General features: G+C 44.4%; 1 protein-coding gene and 1 long non-coding RNA gene across 5 annotated transcripts in view; one reads left to right on the forward strand and one right to left on the reverse strand.

Annotated features, from left to right (window-relative positions):
• The window catches only part of Taok3 (TAO kinase 3), a 161,149-nt gene that overhangs the window by 85,267 nt on the left and 53,699 nt on the right, over positions 1 to 22,183 (forward strand). For 3 of the 4 annotated variants that reach the window (XM_040731174.1, XM_040731173.1, XM_040731175.1), the window contains 8 exons: positions 607 to 678; positions 1,898 to 1,999; positions 5,469 to 5,514; positions 6,541 to 6,637; positions 9,200 to 9,313; positions 12,323 to 12,414; positions 19,098 to 19,191; positions 20,376 to 20,457. In XM_040731174.1, coding sequence (XP_040587108.1) covers positions 607 to 678; positions 1,898 to 1,999; positions 5,469 to 5,514; positions 6,541 to 6,637; positions 9,200 to 9,313; positions 12,323 to 12,414; positions 19,098 to 19,191; positions 20,376 to 20,457 — 699 coding nt within the window. Of the gene's footprint in view, positions 1 to 606; positions 679 to 1,897; positions 2,000 to 5,468; positions 5,515 to 6,540; positions 6,638 to 8,027; positions 9,105 to 9,199; positions 9,314 to 12,322; positions 12,415 to 19,097; positions 19,192 to 20,375; positions 20,458 to 22,183 lie in introns of those variants that run through there. The other variant, XM_040731176.1, reaches the window with a different exon arrangement.
• Positions 15,701 to 21,870, reverse strand: LOC121133930. The gene is made up of 3 exons (XR_005870946.1): positions 21,377 to 21,870; positions 20,723 to 20,888; positions 15,701 to 15,955 (listed from the first exon to the last, which is right to left on the reverse strand). It is a non-coding gene; the product is annotated as an uncharacterized LOC121133930 (long non-coding RNA).

Here is a 22,183-nt window from a genome sequence, read left to right on the forward strand (position 1 = left end):
TTAGAGTGTGCATTTATCTGTGGTTTGCCTGGTTCCTTTTAAAGATTTATTTTTATTTTGTATATATGAGAGCTCATCTGCTTGTCTATTGTTTCATGTGTGTGCAATGCCCACAGAGGCCAGAAGAGGGCACCATATCCCCTGGAACTGGAGTTATGGATGTTTTGAATCCCCGCATAGGTGCTGGGAACTGACCCCAGGTCTCTGTAAGAACAGCCAGAGCTCTTACCTGCTGAACCCTCTCTCCAGCCTGATTGGTCATTTCACACCGTGGTTGATCTCCTGTGTTTCTCTGGTTCTCCATTGTTGGGAATCTAAGAATGCGAATCCCAACTTTTGCAGTTTGCTTTTCTTTCATTTGATCATGTATTTTTTTGACATCGTATTATAACGCTCACATGTTATACACATGTTATTACAGCAAGGAATTTGTGAAGCCATTCCCATGAAGTCAGGGTGGAGTGGCACTCTATCCCGTCAGTAGGGGCATCTTTAAGGACTGTGTCACTGAGATGTGAGGACAAATGCCACAAGACTCTAGTCCAGTGTTTAAGTTAAGGTGACTGAATATCCTAACTTTATTTTTCTTCCTCTCTCTTATCACAGGCAACAAATTCTCACACCAATGAGGTGGTTGCAGTTAAGAAAATGTCCTACAGTGGGAAGCAGACCCACGAGGTAAGGCAGTCCCGTGCCTAAACAGATGTGTCAGGGTTAGGGTGAGGTTCACCAAGTCCTGAGTTCTGTCATCCCACACAGAGGAGGACAACTAGTCCCCCGGGTTACTGTGTGTGTTTCAAGAGTCACTAGAAGGGATGAGTCCACTGTTCTTACCACAGAGACATGGTCGGTGTCTGAGGTGGCAGACGTGCTAGGTATCCTCTCGGGATAATTATGGTATGGAGACGTGTAGAGTACCCCACAAACACATATGATTCATATGTATTCATTAAACATAGAGCAAAGCTTCCAGAAAATGTAATCCATAAAAGTTACCTAAGTGTTTATCACACTGTTGTTCTTTTGTTTGTTTGTTTGTTTTTCTTTTAAAAACAAGGACAATTTTATAAGAGTTTTAAAAGGAAACCCTCCCAAGGATGGTTGTAAACTATAAACCTCAGTAGCTACCCATAAAAGAGAGAGCATGGAGACAAGAAAGAGGCCGTGCATGTAAGCTGTCATAGAAGTCAGGCACATGGGAGGGAGTTATGAAGTCACAACAAAAAATAATTTCATGGTTGGAGGTCACCACAACATGAGGAACTGTGTTATAGGGTTGTTAGCATTAGCAAGACTGGGAATCACTGTTCTAGAGAAACAGCAAGGAGGCCCAAAATGTTACGGAAAGACACAGGCCAGGTGAGGGTGGTGCACACTTTTAATTCCAGCACTTGGGGTTGAAGCGGAGGGATCTCTGAGTTCGAGGCCAGCCTGGTCTACAGAGCGCGTTCCAGGACTGCCAGGGCTACACAGAGAAACCCTGTCTCAAAAAGAAAAGAAGAGAGAAGACCCAGAAAGATGAGAAGGGAATTAGGTTTCTCTGAGTTACTCAGTGAGTGGGCTGGCTTCAGAAGCTGTATAGGTGGAAAACAGCTGGCCACACGTTGTCTCTTGTGGGGCCTCTAGCAGAGCTTCTTGATATTGCGTCTAGGAAACAGCCTTCCAGGATAGAACATGGAAGTGAGTAGTGGTTTGACTTTGGTATATTTGATGAGAGATTTGGACCTCATGCTCTATTAAAACTATAGCATAAGGTAGCTAACTGGTTCATTTATTAAACATTTACCTTATATTCATCTAACACAGAAGAAATATATAAAATGAATTTACATATGTATATACACACTTGACACATACTGTTTTTAGTTTGATAATACGCTTTTTCCAATTTTCATAGAAATGGCAAGATATCCTTAAGGAAGTTAAATTTTTACAACAGTTGAAGCATCCCAACACCATCGAGTACAAAGGTTGTTATTTAAAAGAGCATACTGCTTGGGTAAGTCAGACAGTCTCTATTCTCTTTTTTGCTACCAGTTTTTTTAGTTATTTGTCTGCACTATAAAATGATGCGTCCTGTTTCTGTCCCATTTGACTTTTGTAATTGATTGTTTAGCACTTGTCAGTGCTTGCCAGTCTGTCATGTGGTATGTATGAGATTAAATATGCCAGTCTGGCCTATCAGAAGGAAGCATCATTCTGAAGACATTTAGCAAAGGGATGGTAAAAAGTGAATGTCATCTTGTAAAACTAAAACGTAAATCCTTTTAGTCTCCTAGGGTTTTTAAAGATTTTTGTCACTTACATTTTGTGTACGCATGTTTACCATGTGCATATGTGGAGGTCAGAAGACAACTCGTGGAGACGGTTTCTTCCTTCCACAAAATGTGTTTCAGGGATGGGAGTCAAGTCTCCAACAGCAAGTGCCTTTACCCACTGAGCCGTCTAGCCGGCCCTTATCTTGGGATGTTTGTTTGTTTGCTTGCTTGCTTTATTTTAAGATTTATTTATTTTGATTTTGTATGTGTGAATGTCTTGCCTGCATACATGTGAGTACACCACGTGTGCAGTGCCCACAGAGGTCAGAAGAGGATTTCAGATCCCCCGGATCTGTAGTTAGAGATAGTTGTGAGCTGCCATGTGGGTGCTGTGAACTGGACCCAGCTCCTCTACAAGAGCAGCCAGTGCTCTTAACTGCTGAGCCCTCTCCAGCCCTCATTCTAGAAGTTTTATCTTCGCCACTTCTCCCCTCCTCCCCATTCCCATTTGACCAAAATTCTGGCACTTTACCAGACCGCATCACTGTACAACTTATACAAAATGACACCACCACTGTGCTACTGGAGTGGGGTGCCCTTTTTTCCCACATAGTTTGTTTCTGTTAGAGGCTGGCATGTCACACGCTATTTAGAATGTGAAGGTGTTAAACTTTGCAGTCAATCACATTGGGCATTTTAGCTTAAAGTCCAATTTACCTGTCTATGGTGGGTTGTTTGTGATGAGCCAAGGCCTTTCTGGACCCTCTGGCCTACAGGAAATGGACATTCTGTTCCCAAACATTGTGCACAAGCATTTCTGCTCAAGGAATTCATTTGGTGTGTGCATGTGTGCACATACGTTTCTCTCTCTCTCTCTCTCTCTCTCTCTCTCTCTCTCTCTCTCTCTCTCTCTCTCTCTCTCTCTGTGTGTGTGTGTGTGTGTGTGTGTGTGTGTGTGTACATGCATTTCTCTCTGTGAGCGTGTGAATGCCACAAGTTGAAAGTCAAGTGTCTTCACCTGATCTGTTGAGACAGTGTCTCTCACTGAACCTGGAATTTGCCCATTTGACTGGCCTGGCTAGAAATAAACCCCAGGGAACTCCTGTGTCTACCTCCCCAGCCCTGGGATTACAGGCATACACCCCTGTACCCCAATTTTACATGGGAGCTGAGCTCTGATCCTCATACTTGCAAGGCAAGCTTTACCCTCTGAACCATCATCTCTCTAGTCCCTAAAGAGTCATTCTGCAATCTAGAACCCCTGTTTCCTGCCTAAAAAAGAGTCCTTCAGCCATCTAGAACCCCTGCTTCCTAGCTAAAAAAGAGTTCTTCAGCCATCTAGAACCCCTGCTTCCTATCTAAACAAGAGACCTTCAGCTGTCTAGAAGCCCTGAACCCCTGCTTCCAACCTGAACAAGAGTCCTTCAGCTGTCTAGACCCCTGCTTCCTACCTGAACAGTCCTTGCTATCTGTCAATCAAAGGAGCATCTTATCAGGAAGTCAGTTGCTCTGGACAAGCTCAGCTGCCTTGGACGAGTCTGGAGAGATGTCACTCAATGCTGCACATCCCAAGTAACCAGCAGTCTTGGCAAAGCCTCGGGAGCTCTTCCTCCAGGCCTGTTTACTCTTCAATTATGCCAAGTTCTAACCAGCTCCCAGTCTCCATCTACTAGTTTGACTACTAGTTAGAATGCGCTCTTAGGCAGCAAGAGGCAGGAGACACACAGCAGCACCAACAGTGACGTGGCCATGTGGAAGAAGGAGAGAGAGCACCAAATAGCAGTGAGGCTGCCAAGGGCTCGGTGTGAAGGGCTGAGGGAGGCGCTGTGGTGTGACAGCAGTGCTCAGGGTCTTTTCACAGACAGCCCTTTTTAAAGACTAGGAGCACAGCTTATCTCCCTCCTGTCCAGTGAGGACACACTGGCTCAACATAATGTACACAAAGTGGAAAGCACAGTCCCGAGTTTGAATTCTAACCTATCCTGGGCTGCCATGCATTCTACAATCCCCCTGATAATGCTGGGCTGTGCCTCATGGCCACAGCGGCCTACCAGTTATCCTCAGAGCACAGTGGTCCCCTCTCACCCATGGGGCATAGTCCCAGACCCCAGGAGGTATTTAAAGTCATGGCTAGGACTAAGCTCTACACATGCTATGATCTTTTTTCTTGGTTATACATGCCCATGATAAGGGACATAAAAAATATTTTTGAGGCAGGGACAAAAATGAATAACCCTGGATAGTCCAGGTCTCATGTGTAGACCAGGCTGGCCACTGTGTTTGGGGGGGGCACATGGAGGTGGGGGGGACAACCTCAGATGACATTTCTCAGGTGCTACCACTTAGTTTTTTGAGACAGCGTCTCTCAGTGGCCTAGACCTCTTCTGGTAGTCTAGACTAGCTGGATTACAAATTAGCATTGCTATGCCTGAATATTTTCATGAGGGTTATGAGGTTAAATATTAAATAAATATTTTAAGATACAAATTAAAATCTCCAGATGGTTCAGATTCAAAGTACTGACATTAGACTGATTCAAGGTAATAGCACATGGAAGTCCATGTCTTTAGACTGAGCGCTCTACAGAGAGTTTCTTATTGCAAGCTTTAGATAGTGTGGACAAGGAGGACTGCTAACTGGGGGTTTTGCTTAACTTTTGATACTGAGGATTAAACCCCAAATAAGTGAATTGCAAAATCCTGAGCCCAACACAGATTTTTCTAGTTTATGTATTTCTTGACCCTTTCTAAGTTACAAATTTTAACGTATAATAAATAATAACCAATAATATTTAGCCACTCAAAAACCTATTATGAAACAATACTGTGGGAAGAAGGTATTAGGTTGGAAATTGGCAATCTCAGCTTGACTATCTACAATGAATATTTCTTTATCAACCCTCACATGGTCAGAGGTCAAGTCCAAGTGAAAGGTGACAAGAACTGGAATGTGAAAAAGTATGAAAATCAATTTATTATCAAGTTACCAGATAAAACAGGTTTAGGTCAGGCCAAATGTTCTTAGTGTTTCAGCTGGTTGCTTGTGTGCTTGGTTGGTTGGTTATTCAGTTGGTTGTTTGGGTACTTGGTTAGTTGTGTGATTAGTTGGCTAGTTTTGTGGTTGGCTAGGTTAGTTAACTTGCTGGTTGGTTGGTTAACTTGAGGAACTTCTTATTAACTTTTATTATTCTGATCTTTTAATCTGTTCCAGTTGGTGATGGAGTACTGCCTAGGTTCAGCCTCTGACTTGTTAGAAGGTAAGGATGACATCACTCTGCTTCTCCTGTTTTTCCTCCATCATGTTCTCTGTGGGCCTGAAGAGGCCACTCAGTGGTAAGAACACTCTGTTCTTGGGGAGAACCTGAGTTTGACTCCCAGGTGGCTCACAACTGCCTATGACTCCAGCTCTGGGGACCTGATGTCCTCTTTTGGCTTCTACAGGCACATGCATTCTATGTGCCCATAGACACACACACACACACACACACACACAAATAAAATCTTTTTTCAAAAAGGATTTTATCTCCTTTTAGACAAATAGACAAAGTGCATTTTGGGCCTCTAGTTGAAAGGCAGTTAAGGGTCATGTGGGTAAACTGTGCAGACATAATCTCTCCCCTTGTAGTTTATGTATCTGGGTGACATCAGCAGTCTTCCTACCGTTGAGTCCATGGCCATCCAGGACAGGCATTGCTGAAATGTTTGGTTAATAGGGTATGGTACCCATAGTCAAAAACCATCAAAGCCATATGTAAATGGTGCTACTACTCTTTGCCAGTGTCACGATGGATATGTATATGAGACAGAATTTGTGTGTGTGTGTGTGTGTGTGTGTGTGTGTGTTGATATCTACCCATGTGAGGTGTCACAGTGGACCCAGTCCCCTCTTACCAGTGCTACTGTGGCCTGCAGCTATGTTTAAAATTACATTTAAAAATATCTGAAGCCATCCATGGTCTCTCAGCAGAAGTTGCTTCATAGCCTCTTTCCCGGTAGGTCAAGGGGGCAATTATGAAGGCTTTGCGGCAGAGAACAGCATGGCCTAGGTCGCTGTCAGCTTTGACTCGCCGTTGACCAGTAAATTAATGCCATAAGCCTATGGTTTTACTTTGCTAGTTTCATTTTTAGGCACTTGGTTTTCCTTGCCTACTGTTATATTATGGAAGGTACGGCTTCTGTGGACTTAGGTGAATATGCTCTCAAGTGTTCTTTGGTGCAGCGAGTGTAACTGTGTGACGTGGAAGGCTGGCCATCCATCCTGATCATCTCTCCTTCCTCCTCAGTTCATAAGAAACCACTTCAGGAAGTGGAGATCGCTGCTATCACCCATGGTGCCTTGGAGGGGCTGGCCTACCTCCACTCTCACTCCCTGATCCACAGGTAAGTCCAGACCCCAGCTTCCTTTCCAGTTCCCTTTCCCAACTCTGTAGACCAGGGACCATGGGAATCCACGTGTGTCCCAGTTTTCTGCGCCTAAGGGGTTATAGGAAACAGCAGACACCCCCAGGCCTCTTTCACAGCTCCACAAAGATGGCATCCCTCTAATGTTTGGGGAGACCTGTTTAGGTGTTGTTTGTGGGGGGTAGTTTTTATTTTTAGTTCAGATTTTTTTTTCTGAAACAGTCTCACAATGTAGCCCAGGCTGGCCTCGAAATCAGATTCCAGGTGGGTCTTGAACTCCACTTGTTCTACCTCAGCCTCCAAAGGGCTAATGCTTGTGATGTGCACTGCCCCATGTCTGACTTCATGTGTCAGTTGCTGGCCTCCTGATGGCAGAGGGAAATCTGAAGAAGGGTCTGTCTGCTTTTCCACAAACAGAATAGCAGCCAAACTGAGCCACTACCTTTTCTTCTCCCGTTCCAGACTCTTCTGGTTGCTGAAATATGTGTCAGGATGGTTCCCAACTCACACATGGTGGCTGGAAACTAACTGTAACTCTAGTTCCAGGAGTTCTGACACCCTTTTCTGACCTCTGTGGGCATTCCAACATGTACAGAGGCAAAATGCTCATTCACAAAAAAATTTTTAAGAAAGATTACACTAGCTGGGCACTGATGGAACATGCCTTTAATCCTAGCAGTTGGGAAGCAGAGGCAGGTGGATCTCTGTGAGTTGGAAGACCAGCCTGGTCTACAAGAGCTGGTTCCAAGACAGACTCAAAAGCTACGCAGAGAAACCCTATCTCAAAAAAAAAGGGAGAAAGAGAGAGAAAGAAAAAAGGAAGGAAGGAAGGGAGGGAAGGAGGGAGGAAGGAAGGAAGGAAGGAAGGAAGAAAAGAAGGAAGGAAGGAAAGAAGGAAGGAAGGAAGGAAGGAAGGAAGGAAGGAAGGAAGGAAGGAAGGAAGGAAAGCAGGCTAGCCAGGCTTCACTAGACTGGGATGTGTGTGGATGGGTACCAGCACCACAAAAAATAAATAAAATAGACAAAGAATGAACCAATTATCTGGTAAATAACGACTAAACCCATTTACCATTTAATCAATGGATTTAGTAGATTTTTGAGGTCTATTTCCTTGGAATCAAGGTATGCTTGCCAGATGGTGACTTGCTTGCAAGTTTTATCTGAAGCCACAGTTTAGTTTTGTGTTTGTCCTTCTTAATCAGCATGGTACTTATGAAAGAAACTGAGAATACAAAAAAAAATTTCTAAATGTTCCTTAAATTTCAAAATGAAAGCCATATACCTTTAATCCTAGCATTCAGGAGGTAGAGGCAGGAGGGTCCCTGTGAGTTCAAGGCCAGCCTGGGCTATAGAGTAAACTCCAGGACAAAGAGAAAACCTGTCTCAAAAAAAAAAAAAGAAACAAAACATTTTTTAAACAAAACAATTTTTAAAGAGTATCATAGCCAGGTACAGGGGCATATGCATATAATTGCAGTACTTGTGAAGTAGAGGCAGAGGATTAGAAGTTCAAGGACAACCTCGGCTACATAAAGAGTTCAAGACCAGCCTGTGCTATATGGTCTTCAAACAAAACGTGAATACCACTCATCTCATCTTTGTATTGCTGTGAGAGGCGTTTCCTCCCCAAGCCCTTCTTTTGTAAGAGACTGAATAGCACCTTTATTTTCAGTTCTCCTGCCCAGTGTTGCCTCGAGGAGGGAGACTGTCATTTCAAGGGAGGTTCTGGAAGCTTTTAAGCCTGTCACTGTCTCTTAATTTTCTCAGCTATATCTTTCCATGACCCATCAACTTGCAGTTCGTGGTTCCCAGTCCTCATTATAGCCATTCATATCTTAAGAAAAACAAGGGGACACCCACATCATCCTCTCATTGTGAATTTTCATAATGCTATTTTCCCCCCTAACATTTCACTGTGCATCAAATATCAACCATCTTTAGTAGCAAACCAGCCACAACCCGCCATTGCAAGACTGAAATGCAAGCTCCTAACCCCTAATCCTTGTCTGTTTTGATCTTTCAGGATCTTCTTTTTTACTTTACAGTGTTATTTCTTAAATAACACCTTTTCTATAACCTGTACCCTCCCATGCCTTCTTAGAGTGGCAGTTACAGTTAAAGGGAGAGAGGAAGGGTCACAGGCAAGACAGAACAGGTACGTGACCAGCCCATGAGCCCTGCTCAGAGCAGCAACACAGGCATGTCAGACAGCTTGGAAGGGGGAAAACAGGCAGTTGCAAACGGCTCCACTTCTCCCAGCATGAGGAAGGTTGCTGGTAGTTGGATAAAACTGAGGGTCGCCATCCTCGGAGCTCTCCTTGACTGGCATGGCTGCCTCTTTCCCTCATCCCACCCTTCCCTCTGAAGACAACTCCTCCTGGAAGTCCTTCCAGTGACCACCCAGGGATGCGGGCTACTTTACAACACGCAGTGACAACCGAGAAAAGTATGCTTGTGTGTTTGTTTAATTGCATGCTCTGGCCTCCTGCATAGTAAGAATGGAGAAGTAAACTCTCAAATCCTCCTCTTTTTCTCCTATAGGGACATTAAAGCTGGAAATATCCTCCTCACAGAACCAGGACAGGTGAAGCTGGCTGACTTTGGATCTGCTTCCATAGCTTCTCCTGCCAACTCCTTCGTGGGGACGCCATACTGGTGCGTAGACATAGAAGATATGGTGTAGGCTTAAGATACACAAATGTGAGCAGGAAGGACACTTGGAATCACCATTGTCGTTTCTACGGTGGTAGGGATTGAACCCAGGACCTGGAGACTGCTGGGCAAGTGTTCAACCCTTGAGCTACATGTACCCTTTATTTGGAAACACAATCCACTAGTTTGTTCAGATTGGCCCCGTATTCATTCTCTACCCAAGGCTGACCTTGTATATACAATCCTCCTGCCTCAGGCTACCATGGAGCTAAGCACACAAGCAGCACAGCCAAGTCTGGCCTTGTTTTGTCTCAACAGTGTGTTACCAGCCAGGAAGAGTGGTGCACACCTTTAATCCCAGCACTCAAGAGTTGAAGGCAAGTGGGTCTCTGTGATTTCAACCAGTCTGGTCTACATAGTGAGTTCCAGGACAGCCAGGGTTACATAGAGAGAGACTCTATTTAGAAGAGAAAAAAGAAAAAAAAAGAACTGTGTTCCCAATGTGCCCCAATCAGATTTCATTTGAAAAGGTTAGAAACCTTGCTCGACAAAAAGAGTGACCTTAAATCGCTCAAATGAGGCAGCTGGCTTTGGGTCTCTTTTGTGTGTCATCGATTTGCTGGGCTAGCTTCATCTAAGGTTTCGCGTGAAATCTCTTTTGAACTTCTCCCTTGAGGCAGAGTGTTCAGGACAAGGGATCTTCTCTACAGCTCTCTGGCTGACCACCAAGCCATGGTGGAAGAAATCCAAGCTCCCAACTCTATTGAGTTCTCTGATACTTAATCCACTGTGATGTCATTCTGACTCGGAGTTGTCCCCCACATTCTGTTCCAGATCCTCTTTCCAAACATTCACTGATACACTGTCATGTTATTGTCCCTTTGAAAAACCTGCTAAGAATGGCTGCTGTTTGACTTTCCCCCTCATCGTAAGATAGTACTTACAAAGCCACTGCCAGTACAGAATAGACCATTACACCATCCAAGGCCAATAGAAGGCAGTGGGCCTCTCCCTTCTGGGGTCACGCACGCTGCCCACCTTTGCCAGAACCTGTTTCTTTCTGCAATGTCCTGGAACGGAGAATCGTGTTACTTTATGCTGTCCCTCCAGATGTTTTTCATGCCTTTTTAGAGTAATCCACTTGTCTGTGCTCACAACATACCAATCCTTTGCACATCTCCATATCTCCCTATGACAGGTCTCTCCATTTTCTAAGAGGAAGAAACAGATAAACCATAGTTGAGAGAGCAAACTCAACTATGAGCAAAAAGTAGAGTCAGGATATGTTGAAAAATCATGAGTAGTTCCTAGAAATCACCAAGGAGTGGTTTGTGTAAGGAAAATCTCTGTCAGGAAGAAAATCTTCAAGTTTTGTTTTGTTTTTGTTTTTTTGTTTTTTCGAGAAAAGGTTTCTCTGTGTAGCTTTGAAACCTATCCCGGCACTTGCTCTGTAGACCAGGCTGGCCTCGAACTCACAGAGTTCCACCTGCCTCTGCCTCCCAAGTGCTAGGATTAAAGGCGTGTGCCACCAACCCCCAGCCAATTTTTTAAAATTATTTTTTAGCTGCTGTATAAAATAATAGGTTATACAATATTTTCTCAGATCTATGTCATGTTTTATACTTTGTTCAAATTCATCCATTTGCCACCCCATGGGCTCCCCTCAACAGTATAGTCCCCTTTCTGCTTTTCTTCCTCCCTCATCCCTCCCTCCCTCCTTCTCTCCTTTATTTATCTAAGTCTGGCTTATTTCCCTTAACATGATATGTAGTATGGATTCTAATTGGTCTTAATAATAAAAAACTCAGAGACAGATACTGGAGTTCAAGCTGAAGATCAGAAAAGCAAAACAGCCAAGCCACTAGAGAGTTTTACCTCTACCAACGCCCAGACCAAAGATGGGCAATCCTGTCCTCAATGGGACTGCAGACTGCGAGTCTCTCCACTAAACCTCAGACTGTCCTGAGACTGCACTGAGCTCCTGCCTTATATTCCTCTCTAGTGCTGGTATTAAAGGCGTGTCATCCCAAGTGCTGGGATCAAAGGTGTGAGCTCTGTTTCTCTTTCACACTGATTCACTCTCATATAGCCCAGGGTGGCCTTGAACTCACAGAGATCCATCTGCCCCTGTTTCCCAAATACTGGGATTAAAGGTGTAGCCACCATGGCCTATCCTTTATGGCTAACTAGTAGCTTAGGTGTGTGGCTAACTAGTGGCTTAGCTCTGCACTCTGATCTTCAGGCAAGGTTTAGTTGTTTGATTACAAACAAAATATCACTACAAGATGATCTTCAGGTCTGTCCCACATCTTAGTTACATTTCTATTGCTGTGATAAAACACCATGACCAAGGTGACTTACTTTTTTTAAAAGTGTTTTAACTTGGGGCTTTAATTTCAGAGGGTTATATCCTGTGACTATCAGGGCAGGGAGCATGTCAGGAGGCAGGCAAGCTTGGTAGCAGGGACAGTTGAGAGTTCACATCTTAAGGCATAACCATGAGGCGGAGAAAGACGCTAGGAATGGCAGGAGTCAATTGAAACCTCAAAGTCTACCATTGACACACCTCCTCCAACAAGGCCATACCTTTTAATGCTTCCCAAATGGTTCCACCAGCTGGGGACAATGTATTCAAGCATATGAGCCTACAGGAACCATTTTTATTCAAACCAACACATCACAGATGCCGCCATCGTGTACCTGAACCACGTTTTCCTTACCTACTCATCTGTTGATGGTCTAGGTTAGTTTCATTCCATAGCTTCTACAAATAACACTGCAACAAGCACTGAAAACTTTAAGCGAGGGCTGGAGAGATGGCTCAGCAGTTAAAAGCACTTGCTATTCTTGCAGAGGACTGAGGCTTGGTTCCCAGAAAACAAAGGAAAGACAAAACTTTGATGTACCCTTAAAAATATTTCCAAATACTCTTAAATCTACTGTCCCAAGTAGTTTTATAATGGAAATTTTGTTTCTACTAACAACTTGAGTTCTGCACATTGTATTTGGCAGGATGGCCCCAGAGGTGATCTTAGCCATGGATGAAGGAAAGTACGATGGGAAAGTTGACATCTGGTCGCTCGGCATCACCTGTATAGAACTGGGTGAGTGAAGAGTAGTTTTCTTTGGATCTTTGCAAACTGGTCCCCACTATGCTATTCAGTGACTGACAGCTGCACAAAGCCAGGGAATGTGAATTTGTTGTAGATATTTCCCATGTTCTTACATACCACAGAAGATTGTTCCTTCTCTACTATGTCTCTGTGAAAAGCAAGCCAGTATGTGCTCATATTTGAGAAACACCCCTGACTTTGTGTGATGCTGCATGTCCTGTCTTTACAATATGTCCTTGACATTGTTTTCTGACCTGACAGTGGAGCCTTAAGGGAAATGTCATAGTAAAAGATGCACTAGCCTGACAGTTGTCCCTCAGGGACTGGAGAGATGCTTAGTGGCTAAGAGCACTTGTTATTCTTCAGACAACCTGAGTTGGTTCCCAGAACCCATACTGTGTGACTCACAACCACTTGTCACTCCAGATCCAAGGGGATTTGATGCCATCTTTTGGCCTCCTTGGGTAACACACACACACACACACACACACACACACACACAAGCGCCACACAAATCTTAAAAGTTGTCCCCAAATATTTATAACCTAAAACTATCTAAAATACCATTGGTTTTCCTGGTTGCATATTTGAACCTGGACCTGAGAATAAGAGGGGCCTGTTAGCCTTCCTAAGCTGGGGTAAGCTGGCCCAGGTTTAATCTGCCTTATCTGGAAACTTAAAACATTTCTGAAAAGTCTTTGTCTAGTTTTTAAGATATATGTCTCTTTTAATTTATATTCTTTTTTCCTGGTCTCCGCATCAGAATTCCTGAAGTTTGTCCTGTAGAAGAGACATGAGACGCTCACACTGTTCCCCGTCATTGTATTTACCTCTTCCAACAGAAGAGCCCAGATACATGATCTGTCTGTCTCTCTTTAGTGAAAAGAAAATGACTCGAGGGGCAGGATTAGAGTATTTGCTTATTTTTTTCAATGAGGTCACATATCTACATCGTTTATAAATCAAAACATTTAAATCAGGGGGTTGGAGAGATAGCTCAGGAAGGGTTTAAGGCCACTTGCTACCTTACAGAGTACCTGAATTCTGTTCCCAACAACCACATTGAGCAGCTCACAACCAGCTCCAGGGAATCCCATGCCCTCTCCTGGCCTCAGCAGGCACCTGTGCTCACTTGGCGTTTATTTGTACACCTGGACACATGCTCCCACACATCAAGCACAGTGCTGTGCACATGACCCAGCAGCTGGGAGGCTCCTGGGTTTCCGGAGTGACCACCACTCTGTCACCCATTTCAGCATTGAGCCTACCTGTACCTCAGTTTCTTCCCTTAGGAAACTAGAGTGTATACTTAGCTGCCAGGCTCTGGTGGGTGTGATGAATGGCGTCAGGGCCATGCCCGATGCTATGAGTACCAGGCATAGGACAGGAACTAAGCAACTCATAGTGGTTCGTATTCCTTTGCAGCTAGGGCTGCCAACCATATTTGTTCACAAGACAACTTTGATTTTCAAAAAGCGCTTATTCAAGAGTGGGTGCCTTTGGGTCACCCCTCTTTCTCAAATAGAGTACAGCCCACTAGTTCAGAGTATATCCTACTGATCTAATTTAGCACATCTAGGTAGAGCTGTTAACAGTGATACACTAAACTGACCTCTCTAATCTCTGACCTTGGTTGGCACAGATGGTGCATCCACAAAGATAAAACTATTGTCTTTCAGTTAAACAGGATATATATATATATATATATATATATATATATATTGCAGCAAGATTAGCTTTTCTATTCTTTTGTCCTTTCCTTTCATTTAAGAAAATATGGATTCTGGGCTAGAAAGTCAGTTTGGTAGATAAAATGCTTCCTGCACTGCATAAAAACCAAGTGTAAATCCCCAGGTTCAGACATACTACCCACTTGTAATCCCAGAACTTGGGAGAAGCTAGCAGGTGACCTCTGGAGCAACCTGGCTGGCTAGACTAACTGAGTCAGTGAGCTTTGGGTTCAAGTGAGAGACTCTGTAGCTCAAGGTCAAGGAAGACTGCATGTACACGCATGTGTACCCACACATATGCAAATATGCGCATATCTACTCACGTGCAGACCACACATGAAAACCCATATATGCCATACACATGCTGACACACATGCAAGTACACACATGTGAACACCATACACACACAGAAACCCTTGTCACAGGTCCCCCCAGTCCTTTCTTGTGCACTGTGTACAGATGTATGCTACCTGCTGTGCTCCTCCAATGCGGTGATGAACTCCCTGGAAAGGACCAGATGATAAATGTTCTAGACTCTGCAGGCCCTGCTGTGTATGTCTGCACTGCTTGTACCTTCCCCACTGGAACAGGAAACACCTGTGGAAAATACCTCATTACACAGAAGTGGGCTGCTGGCTGTCTCTGGCCTTGGCTCTGTGATGTTCTGTCTTAGAGACAAGCCCTGTCACTGTGGCTTTGAGGCTGGTTTTCCTTGCTCACTTGCTTGCTTGCTGTGCAGCCCAGGCTGTTCTAGAACTTGACATCTTCTTGCTTTAGCCCTCCCAGTGCTGAGATTACAGCCCTTAGCAGCAGGCTCAGCTGACTCAGGGGCAGTTCATCTAGTAAATAATTCACACATAGACCAGACCTTTCAAATCCAGTGTTTGGAGGGTGGTCCCAGGCTCTGGCTTCTCTACTGTAGCGATTTCCCCACCAGCTGAGAACTGGCTACCATGGCTTGTCCCCAGACACATAGCTTGTTCCTCCTGGGCCCCCATTTAGGCTTCAAGTCTGAGTTGCTACTGTCTACACTAATGCTGAGTTTTGGTTTCAGTTTTCTCTTCCAAGACTGGGTCTCATATAGCCCAGGCTGGCCTCGAAATCACTAAGTAATACAGGATGACTTTGAACTTCTGATCCTCCTGTTTCTACCTCCCAAGTGCTGGGATTACAAACATGCTCCCCCGCACCTGATTTGTACAGTGTGGGGATTGAACCATGGTTGGCAAGCACTCTATCAACTGGTCTCCATCCCCAGCCCCAACATCCTCTTTCTAAACTTCTGTATTCTTTATCTGGTCCCCTTTCACTGCTTCCCCTATGCAAGTCACTGTTCCTCTGAACAGCTTGAATTGTTTTGCATTTTGCTAGGAATGAGAGTTACCTTATTCCTCTTAGGGTGAGCCCATCACATGGTGTCTGATATAAGCCCAAAGGCCTTGGTCTCTTTTCATCATTTTTCTGTGCCTGTTTGCTACACAAAGATTATTTTTTAGTATTTTTAATAATTTTAATATAGATAAATAAATACTTATCTATCTGTCTGTGGGGGGTGAATAAGGTACACGGGAGTTCCGTGGCACGTGAGTGGAGGAAAAGCAGCTTGCCAGAGTCATGTCTCTTCTTACACCGTATGGACCAAACTCCGGTCCTCAGGGTTAGCAGCAGTCACTTCGGATGCTGAACCATCTCAGCAGCCCACACAAAGATTCTTTGTGGATACGGTTGTCTGCCTTAGGTTTTCCTTTATTAATTTGTTTAGCTGTTTTGTGGGGACTACCTCCCAAGGCGAGTCCTCGTCCCTGAAAAGAGAAAGGAACAAAATGAACACCATAAACATCCACACTGTCTCTGTGAAGTTCAGACGTACACTTAGTAAGGGACACAAAATAATGAGAGTTGTGATATGTGGCCAAAAGAAAAAGCAGCAAAGATATAGTCTGCAGTGACAAAAGTCACAGAAGGCTTCCCTGAGGAAGTGACCATTCGCATAGCATGAGCCCTTAGTAAATATGTTTTAAATTACTGCAAAAGCAAAATGAGTTCACATTAGTTACTTTTCTCACTACTGTGACCAAATACCTGACAAGAAACAACATAAGGGAGCAAGGTTTGTTTTGTGCTCACAGTTTGAGAGGATACAGTCCATCCTGGCTGGAATGGCATGGCACTTAAGCCGGCTAGTTACTTGTCCAAACCCTACTCTTGGTGATTCACTTCTTACAGCGAGATTCCACCTCCAGGGGGTTCCACCACGTTCTAGAACACCACCAGCTGAGGGACCCAGTGTTCAAGTATACCACTTAACATATCAAAGCAGACCTGGCCTAGGGGTTCTCCCAGCATCCCTCAGTCCCTACCTGACACAGGGTATGACTGGCATACCCCATCTTCTACCCTGAACTCTCCAGCCCAGGGACTAGGCTGCCTTTCCCCTGGGAGCTCTTCCCTATATAATTCAGACATATTGTTTTCCTGCTGTCTTTGTACCTTTGGGCCTCCTGGCTGCTGTACCTGGTCCTCTCTTTCCCTTCTCCCCTGCCCTCCCCCTCTCCACACACGATCCAGCTCAGTCTGGTCATGTCCACTCTAGACTCTCCCAGTCTCTGCCTGGGCTCTCCCTTGTATCTACATCAACTTTCTCCTCCACCACACCTAGGAGCGGCCATGTCCTTTCCTTTCCTTTGGATTTCTTCTTTTTCATTCATTCATGAGCCTGTGGGGGCATTTCATTTTCAAACCACAACAGGGTTGTTAAGAATTAGCCAGAGCTGAGACAGGAACATACATATTCTTAGCTACACAGGAGACAGACAGGAGGACTATTCAGCCCAGGAATTTCAGACCAGCCTGAGCAAGAGGAAAACTTCATCACTAAAAAAATTTTTAATTAAAATATTATTTAAAGGAATTAACCTGATAAGGTTAAAATCTCGACCGAAAGCATCCATGTGAAATGGCCTGTGCCTGATTGCCTCACTGAAGCCAGAGATGGCTCAAGAGAGGAGAATGAGCCCTGTGATATTCTCGGAGCAGGGAAGGCTGACGGAGGTTTGCAGGCTTCTCAGTGGTCTGAACTTAGTGTTAGAAGGAATGGGAAGCCACTGTGTCCGCAGGAGCTCCTAGTTCCATGTGGCTTTAAGAGCGTGACGTCACCAGAAGACCATGCTCAAGAAACTCCCTCAGTCCACTTCCTTAAAAACAGCCCGAAACCACTTCTGTGTGTTCTCTGTGTTTGAAACCTTTGTCCACACTGCTCCTGCTCAGACCAGTTCAAATACTGTCTACCAGCTTCAACCACTTGATCCATGTAAACAGTCTACTCCAGCATGGTGGTGCATACATGTCATCTCAGCTACAGGAGAGGCCAACCAGCTAGGACCATGCCAGAGACCCTGAAGAGATGGGTGGGAGATCCTGGAGAGAGAAGGGTGGGAGACCCTGGAGAGAAGGGTGATCGAGAAGGAAGGGGCAGAGGGAAAGAAGAAATCCATGCAGGACCCTAAAGGACCATTCCAGAGGCATCTGCAGACATCGTTCAGCAAAGACTCACAGAGGACTGTAATGAAAGTGTTTTGGCAGAAGTTTCCTGTCCTAACCACCTGGTCCCAAATATGCACTCTGAGGCTTATAATAATTGTAAATGCTCAGCCAATAGCTCAGGTTTGCTGCTACCTAACTCTTACACTTAAATTAACCCATATTTCTTTTTTTAAGAGGTTTTAAAAAAACACACACTCATTTATTTATTTACTATGTATACAGTGTTCTGCCTGCAGGCCAGAAGAGGGCACCAGATCTCATTACAGATGGTTGTGAGCCACCATGTGGTTGCTAGGAATTGAACTCAGGACTTCTGAAAGAGCAGCCAGTGCTCTTAACCACTGAGCCATCTCTCCAGCCCCTTAACCCGTATTTCTTATCTAAGCTTTGTCACATGGTTTATGGCTTGTTATCTCATTTTCTACATATCCTGCTACCTCTAGGCTGGCTGTCCTCTCCCTTGACTCAACCCTCTTTTCATCCCACCATTCTCTGTCTCAGGCTGTCTCACCCACTCTCTCCCTGCCCAGCTACCAGCCAATCAGCTTTTTATTAGCAATGACAGCAATACATATTTACAGTATACAAAGATTATTCCATTATGAGACCATGGAGGAATAAATATTTGTTTAAAAACAAATCATCACCTTCTTTTCTTTTTTAAACATTTCATTTGTTTCTCTCTCTATTTTGGAAACAAGGTCTCACTATGTATTCCTGGCTATGCTGGAACTCACTGTTTAAACAGGCTGGCCTCTGGGCTAAGAAAGACTCTGGCTTTAAATAAACACATAAGTAAATGTCTGTCCCAGTCCACAACGGTATTTTTTCTTTTTAAAAGAGACTTATTTATTTTATATGTATAAATAGTTTTGCTTGTTTCATGTTTATTGTACCATGTACATGCAATGCCCAGAAGGGGGCATCAGATTCCCCTGAGCTAGAGTTAATAGATGGTTGTGAGACATCGTGTAGGTGCTGAAAACTGGGTCCTCTGTAAGAGCAGCCGGTGCTCTTAACCACTGAGCCATCTCTCCGGGCCCTCTATTCCATAATAATATATTTTTGTTCTACTTTTCTTTGCTTTCTGATTTTATTTAATGAATATGTATTTTTTAATTAAAACACACACACATATTCACACCTTGTCATTGGAAAACAGGCCAACACCAATCTATGCAGAACCTATGAAAAAATAAGAACATTTCCTCCCATTATTCTGAAACAGGCTCTGCTGGAAGCCTTCTGGTGGATGGTGAGTGACCAGAAGCCAGCAAATGGCTCAACTGAGCTGACCCTAAGAGTACCAAGAGCAGATGGTCTCGTTGATTGATAGTCCTGATTTTGCTACCTACCGCCCTTCTTTCAAGAATGCCTTACCATGCTTCCTTCCTCTTCCAGCGGAGCGGAAGCCCCCCCTCTTCAATATGAACGCTATGAGCGCCCTCTACCACATCGCCCAGAATGACTCCCCCACGCTACAGTCCAGAGAATGGTAAGATATCACAAAGAAACTCTCTGTGGGTATCTGACACCCTCCTAAACTGCATTTTACACGTCTGCCCTAAAACACCACTGCATTCTTCCATCACAACAAAGAGTAAATGCCCCATAAACAGTGTACCTTTGTATGTATATGTGCATGCGCATGCGCACACACACTGGTAACCTGCACCCTGCTGCCTCCCTCCCACACCTCATCCCTTGGGTCCTGCTCATCCCATCTAATCTACAGTTCTTAGCAGATGTGAGATGCTTTGACTGATGTCATTGTTTCTCTCTGTGTCTATCAGAACAGGCTAGAACAGAACACACTACTCTATTCAGATGTGTCATTCTTGGCTGAAAACCATGACATGTTTGTAACTATTGGGCCCACAAGAGTTAGAGAGAATGAGCCACTTAACAAGAGTGGACACAAATGAAGTCTCCAAGAGAGGACTTGGCTTTATTCACAAAGTGTATTCCCAGGTCCTCTACCCCCATGTACTTGTTAGTTTTACACCTTAGAGGTTATGGGTGGTGGAGGAGTTAGCAAAGTGGGAATGAAGAATGCAGGCTGGACATTAGGAATGGCGTTAGCTTTGAGGGGGGAAATGTATATTAAATTATTACACATAAGTATAGTGTTTTTATTTTGTGATTTGACCTAGCCTACTTATGTGTATGACTGTAATGACTAGCTTGGGCCTGTGTCCACCTCATTATTCAAAAGAATTAATTTTCAATGCTATAACTTGAAAATGGTCCAGGTTTCCTGCTGTTTCAAAAGGTCTTATGACAAGGAATCTCCTGGCTGGAGAGACGGCCCATTCGGCAAAGTCTGGCTGAGAATGCAAGAAGATGTAACCCCCATTCCCAGAAACGATGCAAAAGCTGGTTCCCAAAATCCCAGTGTGGGAAGCTAGAGAGGGAGGGCTAGCCAGTCTAACCACATCAGTGAGCTCCAGGTTCAGTGAGAGACCCTGCCTCAAAAAAACCAAGGTGGAGGGTGACGTGAGAGATATTTGATGTCAACCTCTAGCCTCTATACATACATACACGTGCAAGTGGGCATACAAACATACACTACGTGCACATACACAGTCTCCCAAGTTGCAACGCATTCTCTCCCATATACTTTGCCTTCTGTGTGCTGCCTGTCCCTCACTGCTCTCCTCTGTGTGTTCCCTCACCCAGGACCGACTCCTTTAGGAGATTTGTTGATTACTGCTTGCACAAAATACCTCAGGAAAGACCAGCCGCGGTGGAACTATTACAGGTAATTTTTCTAGTTTCCATCTTCCATCTGGGGAGAGGCCATGAAGTCTGGCCACGGAGCAAACAGACAGTTACTCCATGGCCAGGCACTGTGATATGCTGGCTTATGGCATGCTCCCTGATTACAACCCAAAGATGGAAATAGGCAGAAAAACGGGCAGGTTTTTGAGATCCACATCCTTCCTGCCAACCCCCCCCCAACCCTACCCCCATGAATCATGCTTTCCTCCCCGTCCTCCTGTATTACCTTTATCCTCCTGTATTACCTTAGAACAGTCAATTCCTCCTCCTGGCTCTGCTTGCCATCCCAGGGCTTTTCTGACTGAACTTGATTGAGCTCTCAGGATTATCTGTCAACAACACCGATGCCAACCCTGAAACTTTCAGTTAGGTCAGTGTCAAATCCAGGCAGCAAAGATGTAGGGTGATGATCTAAAAACAGATATTTGGGTCATACAGGTGAACTACAAGAGCACATAACTATACTCAGGAGTCCATGGTGGCATGTCTGGGATCTCACCATGTGCCTCCACTTTCCCAGCATTGGTGTTATAGGAGTATACTGTCGTCACACCCAGATCTGGAGGTAGGCGCAAGAGTATCAGTAGTTCAAGGCCAGCCTTGGCTACATGACAGCCTATCTCAAACAACTGCAAAGTTTCTATTCTGTAATATTTTTTTCTACTTTGGACTTGTGACTTTTTTTAATGAATACGCATTGGTTTGATTTGAACCTCACAGCCTTGGACCCCTCGTTGCATGGCGTATGCTGGTTTTACGCAATGATGCTGTGGTCCATCAATACTTGTGTAGTGGATGGGAACCCATCATGGTGTAAACAGTTCCTGTTTGGCATAGAATCATCCAGATCTCTGCCTTTTTATGTGTGTATCTTTATTCAGTCCTGTTGTTTGATTCACCTTCAGAATGGATCCTTTTATGAACAGTTTCGTTTGTTGGTTTGTTTATGAGAAAAACCGAGAAGGGCTGTATTAACTCAAATATGCAGCCTTTTCTAGGAGAGGGTGTCTCACAGCAGACTTCCTGGTACTCTGGCTCTTGCAGTCTTCCCACCCCGTCTTCCATGGTATTGCCTGAGCCTCAGAGGCAGGATCTGTGCTGTGGATGTATATGTTGAGACTTGGCTACCCACATCTAGTGGCATCTGCTTTGTGTCCAGTCGTAGTTTTCTGTGATAGTCTCCATTGCAGTTAGAAAAAGCTTCTTCGGTGGTAGTCACATTTATCTGTGGATATAAAAATGAGATTTAGAATATGGTCAGGAGTTACGCTGACAAAGTGTCAGTAGTAGAGTCTAATCTGAGGTCCCTGACTCTATGAGCCCCAAGAATACGGCTAGTGAGCCAGGCTAGCACCAGGCATGCTTTCCCTCCTTAAGTCCAATTAGAAGCTGTTGGTTGCCACCGACATGTAAGTGCCACCTCTTACCCCATAAAGTTGTGACATCCTACCATGCTGGTCATTGTCATGGATCATGGGTGTTACAGCTGGGTAGGTCTGTTTAATGACCTTCCTCCCTTGGCAGCTTGCATAGTAATTTCTGGAACACAGAAGCTAGGTCACAGGAAAGAGACAGTCGGGTCAGTTCCAATTCAAATCACACAATTCCTGTGTCTTGTTTCTTCAGCAATGGAGGTCTGCTCTCAACCCTTGAGAGGAAACCAGAGCTATGTATATAATCTATATGTTTCAGGAGTCACTTAGACT

The sequence above is a fragment of the Mesocricetus auratus genome, unplaced genomic scaffold (assembly GCF_017639785.1).
Source record: "Mesocricetus auratus isolate SY011 unplaced genomic scaffold, BCM_Maur_2.0 Super-Scaffold_100025, whole genome shotgun sequence".
Classification (NCBI taxonomy): Eukaryota; Metazoa; Chordata; class Mammalia; order Rodentia; family Cricetidae; genus Mesocricetus; species Mesocricetus auratus.